Source organism: Argentina anserina, chromosome 1, assembly GCF_933775445.1.
Source record: "Argentina anserina chromosome 1, drPotAnse1.1, whole genome shotgun sequence".
Classification (NCBI taxonomy): Eukaryota; Viridiplantae; Streptophyta; class Magnoliopsida; order Rosales; family Rosaceae; genus Argentina; species Argentina anserina.
In genome coordinates, this window is record NC_065872.1 from 2,806,694 (window position 1) to 2,816,398 (window position 9,705).

A 9,705-nucleotide genomic window follows, 5' to 3' on the forward strand; every position below is an offset into this window, starting at 1 on the left:
CACCAGAGAAAAGACTACATTTTTTTTATACAAGAGAAAAGACTAAATGAAACTGGCCGGCAGTATGTATAAACTTTGAAATCTCAGGCTTAGCTTCAACGAAGTGCTAGTGCGCAAGTGTCGAGCTTGAGCATGACCTCATCACCTGCCACTCCAATTATCTTCAATTGCTACTTGGATGATGTGATCTACAAAAATATGATTGACCAATTATATGCATGCAGAGTCGAAACTTGAGACTTTTTTTTACAAGAATATATAATTAGCATTTTGTGTTAATTGTGTGTGAAAATGGCATCCTAATATTATCTTTAGAACATTCACCAAGAGTAATTCATAAAATTAGTCTAGGGCAGTACAACGATGCCAACGAATGTGATGATTAAAACAAATAACAAGTCGAATAGACATGTGTACTTTAAAAGTATTTGGAAAAATTAGTAATCAAAACTGGAATATACAAACTTGTACCACAAGTAAATCCCTACAAATTAGGTATACAAGGAATATTACAAATATCTCACTCAATAACAAAATTAATTATAAAATCTTCTTATGAAGCAGGATCAATCTTATGAAAGGTTCATTACGTATGCCCTACAAGGAAAATTACTAATAATCTCACACTTTATTACAAAATCGTTTGACCGTGGCACATAATTAAGATCAATTAATCTTAAGATTATAAGTGGATGAACGGTTAATTATGTCTACCCTAAACCATTAACTGGAAGAAGACCTTAATTAACCAATGTAATTCTGCATTCATGCTCGTTCAAACTTCAAAGTGTGCAACAATATTACTAATCAAAAGCTAGCCAACAGTAAGCGTGCGATCCTCTCCTAATTAAAGGTTGTGTGCAAATACCATAATTTCCCATACTAGAGGTTGTATCCGTGATGTGTCTATACACAAATTGCTTCTGTTCTTGCACGGGCGTCTTCTATAAAGAAGAGGACGCTCGAATCAAATGTCATATTAGGAAGTACATTGTTTTTTTATACGCTATTAGGAAGTACATTGTTAAAATCTTCTAGGTTTGTAAGGCCAGAAAGCACAGAGAGTACACAGACACACCCCAGAGAAAGTGATCTGATGATGAGCAGTATATGAAGACTCATTCAGAGAAAAATTACCGGAGAAAGTGAAAAACCACTGCAAAATTTTTTACTCATCGGAAATTGAATCCTCTGGGTAATCTGACATCTCTGACGTTCCTATTTTCCAAACCACTCATATTTTTTTTCACATTTATATTCCCTCCTCAACTGGAGCTAAAATTTTAAAGATTTAAACAGAGCATAATAAAAAGAAAGTAAAAGACCGAATTGCCCCATCATCAACATGGTCTCTCTATTAATACTTGTATATCCCTCCCATCTACGGCAAAAAACACCAATTTATCCATCCTATCTTTTCTTTTGAAGGCTTAGAAGACATTTAAGAGTGCTCTCTTGGGAGTATCTCTCTCCAACCGAAAAAACAGAGCATCCAAAAGCATACCAAATCATATAGCTGCAGTAGTCAATTCTCCCAAACACTTGGCGATCATCATTGTCAATCGATCATGTGTAATCCAAACCCTTCTGTTAATTCGTCGATGACAACCCAGAAAGCAGAAGAACAGCTTCACCAACAGCCACAACCTCATATCTTTCTAGACCTCTTCTTATCTCTCCCCAAAGACGAAGCAGATGAGCCGCCAAAACTCCTAGTCAAGCAACAATTACAACCTCAGCAACAAACCAGCAGCCCAATTTCCGTCACAGACGTAGTCAAAGAAACCAAGTCACTCGTCAACTTGGCCTTCCCTATGCTCGTCACAGGCCTCATTCTCTACTCCCGGTCCATCCTCTCCATGCTCTTTCTCGGCCGCCTCGGCGACTTGGAACTTGCCGCGGGCTCGTTAGCTATAGCCTCCGCCAACATCACCGGTTACTCCGTACTCTCCGGTTTAGCCTTGGGTATGGAGCCCTTATGTTCCCAAGCCTTCGGAGCGCGACGTCCGAAGCTTCTGTCAGTCACGCTCCACCGCGCCGTGATCTTCCTCGTAGTTTGTTCCCTCCCCATTTCGTTCGTCTGGTACAACATGTCGACCATTCTTACTTATGCTCACCAAGACCCCAACATCACACGAATGGCTCACACCTATCTCATGTGCTCCCTCCCTGACCTTTTCACCAACTCTCTCATTCACCCACTCCGCATTTACCTTCGAGCCCAGGGCATCACCCACCCCTTAACCCTCGCCTCCCTCGCTGGCGCCTGCTTCCATTTCCCGATGAATTTTCTCCTTGTCTCTAAGCTCCACCTCGGAGTCGCCGGTGTCGCAGTCGCCTCTGCCGCGTCCAATTTTTTCACTCTATGTTTCTTAGTTACTTACATATGGGCAACGGGGCTGCACGTGCCCACGTGGACAGCGCCAAGCCGGGAGTGCCTCATCGGCTGGAAGCCGCTGCTGCGCCTCGCCTGGCCGAGCTGCGTGTCCGTTTGCTTGGAATGGTGGTGGTACGAGATCATGATCGTCTTGTGCGGCCTCCTGGTGGACCCCAAAGCAACTGTCGCCTCGATGGGGGTGCTTATCCAAACGACGTCGTTCATCTACGTCTTCCCGTCTTCTCTCGGGTTCGCGGTGTCGACCCGGGTCGGCAATGAGCTCGGAGCGAACCGGCCCTTTAAGGCGAGACTATCCGCTGTGGTCGCGGTCGGACTCGGCTTCGTCATGGGCCTATCCGCCATGGCCTTCGCTTCCGGGATGAGGGGCGTGTGGGGCCGAATGTTCACGGCAGATGAAGAGATCATAAGGCTGACGTCGGCCGCGCTTCCCATCCTAGGGCTGTGCGAGCTCGGCAACTGCCCCCAGACAGTCGCGTGTGGTGTAGTCAGAGGTAGCGCGCGTCCGACTACAGCGGCACGCGTGAATCTCGGCGCGTTCTATCTAGTTGGCATGCCTGTGGCGGTCGGGCTCGGGTTCTGGATCTCGGTCGGGTTAAATGGGTTGTGGATCGGGTTGCTGTCGGCCCAGATTTGCTGTGCGGGGCTGATGTTGTATGTTGTTGGGACCACAGACTGGGATTTGCAGGCGAAGAGGGCTCAGGCGCTATCGTGCGCCGGGTGTGAAGTGGTACTACCTTCGTCGATTACTAGCAGTGATTCCAAAGGTGAAGAAGTGCAGCCTTTGATTATCATTACGATGCCTTCTTCCTTATAATCCAGAGAAATATCAAGATGTAATTTTTGGCACTTTCTATTTTTATATAAATGATCAATTTCTTCCTCTTAATTATTCTTATGCTTCTTTGGCATGATTAATGTGAATGACTGTAATTAGTAGTTTTCCTACCCCGGTTCTTTGGTCTCAATTTATTCTAGACTTGACATTAACAAATAATCAGTAATGAACAAATGATTTTCAATACACTCCACAACTATGACATGTAAAGCGACAATTGCTACACTAATTTTATATACATCTCTTGCTGCGACTGAATAAGTTTAATGTATTTATGTTGCGTAAAATGTATGTCAAGTTATCAGGACCAACGAATTCTTAATTGAAATTTTAGCTCTAATGTGATTATCGTAGCGAAGTTTTGTTTCAAGCTGCTATTTTGCCAACTAGCTTATTTACGGCTCAGGACTTACAATTGCTTTTTTTTGTTTCACCAGATGTACAACTAGTGGATTCCAGAGCCATAAGAAGGTTAATAAAACTGTTTACTCTCATATATTAGGTGCTCGAATAATTTGATTTGGATTATCTTACAGTCTAACATGTGTTTCGTCTTTCAATCAAAAGTAGTAGGACATGCCTCTTGCATTATTAGGCTATTAGCTTGATTTTGATATAACTTGAAATAGAGTGACATTTTTTTAACCGGGACATAGCAGTACACTGTACACAGGAGTCCTGTAAGAAATGTTTAGGGCAATTGGGAAATGTCTCAAAGATTCGGACATGTTTGATCTTTTCCTTCATCGAGTATGTTGGGTGGACAAGCTAAGCTAGGCTTTCCGAAGTATCCGATTACCATACAATCAAAATTTGACACGCAGAATTGAGTACTACTTCCGTGAGAGGCTATGCAAGTTTGACCTTATCTTGCTCATTGGTCCCAGCAACACTAATCATTCAGTTCGAGGTGAATTACCCAGCTGGTAGGGCTCGATTAGAGAAGCTTGAGCTAATTATAGTTCATAGTGGCTCAAGGAATTTTTACCTACTTATCTTAAGCAAATACTTACACCTACGGATTTGATGCATGTCCCATCGTAATGATAGATTTTGATGTGATTAGGTACTAAAAAGAGAATAGGTGGAAAAGTGGAAGCAAGATTCATGCTCCCTGCTCCCAGTTCCAGCTTGATGTCCTTTTCGTTAGCCAGGTAACTTGATGCATGCTGCAATTAATTATCTACAAATTAACTACGAAGAAGGATCGTAATGCTGCTTGTAATTATATATATCTCAGCTTAGGTATGTAAAAACTCTTGGTTTTACACGTGTATGTTACTTGAGATAATTTGACTTCTCTGTTTCGATTTTTACTGTTGAGATTTGCTTAAATCTCTAATAGATTAAGCAAAGATGACGATAGTTATTTTGCGTGCATTATACTTACTCAATTCAATAATTTTAAGAATTTCAATCAAATCCTTGTAATATAAAGCAATACCCAGATAATTTGACTTCTCTGTTTCGATTTTTACAGCTGAGATTTGCTTAATTCTCTAATAGATTAAGCAAAGATGACGATAGTTATTTTGCGTGCATTATACTTACTCAATTCCATAATTTTAAGAATTTCAATCAAATCTTTGTAACATAAAGCAATACCCAGCAACATGAATCCAAGCACCAAGAAAAGAAACCAAATTCTACTTAAAAACAAGATATGTTCTCGCAAGACTTCGATCGATATAGTGTAAGTGGATGATAATACATTTGAGCAAAGATCTCAATAATGATGTGCAACTACTGTAGTTAAGCAAATTGCGATAATACATTTAAGTAGTGACCTTAACAAGCACGCCTATGTATAAATTTGGAGCACCTTACACATCAAAATGCAAATTCCTTTTAAATTTTGAAACATACGTAATACGTTCGCTTGTGTTGATATGGGATATGAAAACAGTTCTTTACTCTCTTGGGAGAGGATCCTCTCCTGAGCTTCCCTTCCCGAAGAACATATGACGTTTAAGTTTACAGTTGGCTCGCTTGGTTGGATGTTTTACAACTAGCATAATGGTATAGCATCCGGGCAAGTCTTCCGATCATGGATCGGAGTTTCACCTGCAATATATATGCCTACGGTGAACTTGGAGGACCGATTCACTTGTTGACGACACATAGGCCTTGTACAGTTGTTCAATTATACGCTCTGTACATCTCACTATCAAAGTGAATCACAGTTGTAAGAAGAGGTACTCATTCCCCATTGTTTATACATAGAGGCCTCAATTATGAGCTTGTCTTTTCATTAGCGCATCGTTTCTCAACTCACAAAGTCCTAGATATTCAAACCTTCACTCAAAGTTTCAAACTGCACACACAACATTATACAGCATTTCATGTTTGATAGGACTCGCGTTATTCGTCGCGTAGTATCAACTATCAGGATTGGCATATGGAAACCAAATCAACGACTCTATATGTATTTGACAAGAGTATACATGTATATAACTAATAATTTCGTCGGATCATTATCACACACACATGACTCATATATGGTTCAGTAAGTCCCGTGCCTCTAAAGTAAAGGATGAAACGCTATTCAGGTCGTTGAATTGTGTCCTTGTGATTTGGATAGAGGAGTTGAAGTACCCCAACAAACAAACAAAGGCTACAAATCCTATAACGCAAGAGGCTCAAGAAACTGAAAACCGATAAGACCAGCACCACTATGGCACTCAGCTCAGCTGATATATATATAGTCTATATCCAGAGTGAAGCTTTACTCTGAAATTTCAGAGTGAAGTTCCAATTTTGGCACACTTTTCAGTCAAATTTTTTCACCATAAGCGATTCAATATTTAGGTATGATATTCAAGATCATCTCTACAAAATTTCATCTAATTCGGACATCGTTAAGGTATTGAAATTAGATTAAATCAATGAATGAATTAAAACTGTTCAACGTGAACCGTTCGTGTAAATCTCAATTTTGAAAGCTCAAACCATTGTCAAATTGGATGAAACTTTGTAGAGATGATCTTGAATAGCATACCTAAATATTGAATCGTTTATGGTGAAAAAATTTGACGGAAAAGTGTGCGAAAATTGGAACTTCACTCTGAAATTTCAGAATGAAGCTTCACTCTGAAATTTCAGAATGAAGCTTCACTCTGGATAGAGACTGTATATATATATATATATATATATATATATATATATATATATAACTGTGTGTGTTGTCTGGTATTCAGAAGCATGATATATACAAGACCTGTTTCTGCAGATTTTGCACGAGGGGGGAATCAGCCCTTTCATTTCATTTCATTTCATGTGGTTCAATTAATCACTATAATTACTACTACAGGGACTACTTTGATTTTGTTTTCATTGTGCTTTTGTGTTTTAATTATTTCCATGGTGGTCAGAAAATGAAAACAAATAATTCAAATGCATTTTCTGTGCTCGCAGCTACCTAGCTACTGGCTCGGTCATTTTTGACCCATGAATCAATCTCCCCTAGCTTGTTTATGCCAAATCTGCATTTCAAAATACTGACTTTCCGGGGCTTAACAAATCTGTTGGTTTTATACCTGTGGGTTCCATGCCGTCAAATCCATTGAAATAATTATTTGTTTGGCCATGCTTTGCATCTCCAGCATTCTGGAAGTTTTCTGCTAATTTACACTTCCATCGTTTTTCTAAGAACATGTACAAGCCCCCACCTACTAGATTGAATTAGATATTTTTTTGGTGCACAGATTTAATTAGATATTTCGTCTTTCCTTTTCTGTTTTTTTGCTTTAAAATATTATTAGTCAGTCTGTTCAACGTGGGGATTATGCTGCCGAACTTTTCTTTTTTTTACGTTCTATACAATTAAGATTGGCAAGATGCATGTACACTTCAAAATATAAGGGAAATTAATCAAATGACAAGGGTCTTCCTCTCATAGTCTCATGCATAGAGACTCTATTCGAGTTTCTTAATTATATTATTTATATATCAAACTTTCACAAGGACTATAAACCTAGTTAATAATCAACCTTCCCCCACCAGGTTGCCATTATTAGACGACCGGACAAACTTGACATGATCATCTTCTGTTAAAGTATACGAACAAGTTGTCGAGCAGACCTGTATTTCTCTTCGACAACAAAAAAAGACATACTGTTTTTCACAATTATTTAGTCAATGCAAATACAAATAACTCGTATTTGATGCTTTAATGCTAAATCAACTTAGTTTATAGCTTCGCGTGAGTTTGAGTCGTGTCGGCCGGATATTGCCACCACTTTGGCTTTTATCTAGTGATTCTAGTCTAATCTCTTCCGCTTACTATTGAACTTAATTGTGCAACTAGCTGTATCAACTTGCATGCAGTGCCCGACCTCCCGTACTACTCGATCGAGTTTTAAAGACCAACATGTTCCATCCCGTCGATATTTCACTAAAATTATACAGATGTGGTCGTCATCTGAACGTGATATTAAGGGGCCGGATGTGATTTAATTAGTAGTTTATGCTATTTCAATCAGGCTAAGACTGCAGATTCTAGCTGGGCGTTTTCGATTTTCTTAACATACTAGATTCGAAGGATTGAGTGTCCAATTTGGTAGCATTAGCTTTAATACATTAAGTATTCACTTAATTAAGAAACTAGTTGCAGTAGGAGTTGGTAAATGACGAAATGGGCAGTTTCATGCATTGGATTTCTAGGGTTTCGATCTACTGGATATATAGGAAGGACGAGGCAACTATAATTAAAATTCACAGCTTTTGATGAAATTAAGTTTCTGGCTTATGCCTTCGGAAGACGAACAACGACCATTTATATTTAATTTAGTTGGTGCATATATACGCATGCATGTACTTAGCTTCTGATTTGCTTAATTGGCAACTAACCACATTAGCAGTGGTGATCCTGAATTGTTAACTTTGGGATGATTGAAGGTCTAAACCAAAGAACAAAAAAAGAATCTCGATGGTGCAAGAAACTTTTATCAATTGAAACCAAAATAGATACACTTAGTTAAAAAGGAAGTTATGGATGGATTAGAATTCAGACTAAACTTCCATACTCATTTGTTGATAACCATGAAGTAATTTTTCCAAACTCAGCATTGGTCTTATTTTGACGCTTCCGTTTTAGTTGAAGTTCTAACATTATATGATCTTAGTCTAATAACCTATAATCATTGAAAAACAATACCTACATTAAACAACTACCAGCAATTTGACATTATAGCTAGCTATAAAAATTGATAAATGCACATACATAACCAAACAATTCAATAGAATAGTAGAACACAAAAGTCATAGAACAATTAAAAAAAATCTATTATGCTATTCCATCTATTCATATATCAACAAACAATTAATTAAGTTCATTAGATGAAGAAAACATAATGATTATCCCCAAGCAAATGTAACCGATGTAGTGGAATTAGTGGATGGAAAAAAAACTTGCTTCTTCTCTGTTCTCTCTTTTGACCCTTCCCATTCTTCTCTGTACCACCGGCCTCACGGATTAAAAATTTAAAGTCTCCAATTGCAACAAACGAAAAACAAATGAAGCAAAGTAGCAAACATAATTCAAGTAATCAACTCAACCCAAACTCGAAATCATAAGAACTAAAACTAAAGTAAAAGTAAACTCAATCTCAATTCTATCAGCTCATTCACCCCACTGACATGAGATTGCAAAACAAACACAAAAACCCAAATGGTGAAATCCCCAATTAGATCCTCCATGGAGTGATGTTGTGGTGGAGTGTGGAGCTCAATTTGAAGGTCCTAATTACAATCAATTAATCTAATTTATGAATTAGAGCTTTAGTTTTTGAGGAAAAAGACAAAGAGAAATAAGACGAACAAAAAGTAAAATGTCGCCTGTGAGAGTAGAATAGTTGGGTGTGTGTAGGGAATGCTTGAATTTAAAATATAAATCTCTACTACTGTTTTTTTTCTAGCTAAGCGATAAAATGCATGTATGCGACCGAGTAAAATTTATATTACGAGTACTATTCAGTAGTATGTTATACCCTGTACGTACTTGATGATGCAGAATATTCACAATCATAATATAGTTCTTTCATTAGATGTACTCGACCATATATATATACACACGCACACACATAAAGAACAGCACAAACTAATCGCATTCATCCAAAGCTTCCGTGAATTAAATTGCCATTGTACATAGATCTGGCATGACGATAATGAAATTAATTAACCGTTGAACAAAAGGAAAGGATATGATGATCGAGCATCTTAATTTCCTACCCGCATCTGGGACTGAGAATGATGGTACTCTAGGGAATGAGGCTGGTAATTACGTACTGCAGGCTTGTTACCCTACGTACGTAGCATGGTCCAGAGACTAACTTGAACCTCGATCTGGGCATGTCCATTACCATTATCACACAGCTCCAATGTACATGAAGAAGAAAAATGCTATACTCGTGGCCTCCTCGGCCGCCTCAATCATAGTGGTCCTTTTGTCCTTCTGTAGCTGTACGTACATAGA

At 38.7% G+C, this 9,705-nt stretch overlaps 1 protein-coding gene across 1 annotated transcript; it reads left to right on the forward strand.

The window, feature by feature from the left end:
* The first annotated feature begins 1,409 nt into the window (after nucleotides 1–1,409).
* LOC126790800 (protein DETOXIFICATION 51) lies at nucleotides 1,410–3,237 on the forward strand. The gene has a single exon (XM_050517152.1). The coding sequence runs from the start codon at nucleotides 1,569–1,571 to the stop codon at nucleotides 3,210–3,212; it is 1,644 nt and encodes a 547-aa protein (XP_050373109.1). The 5' UTR covers nucleotides 1,410–1,568; the 3' UTR covers nucleotides 3,213–3,237.
* Nucleotides 3,238–9,705: the final 6,468 nt, after the last annotated feature.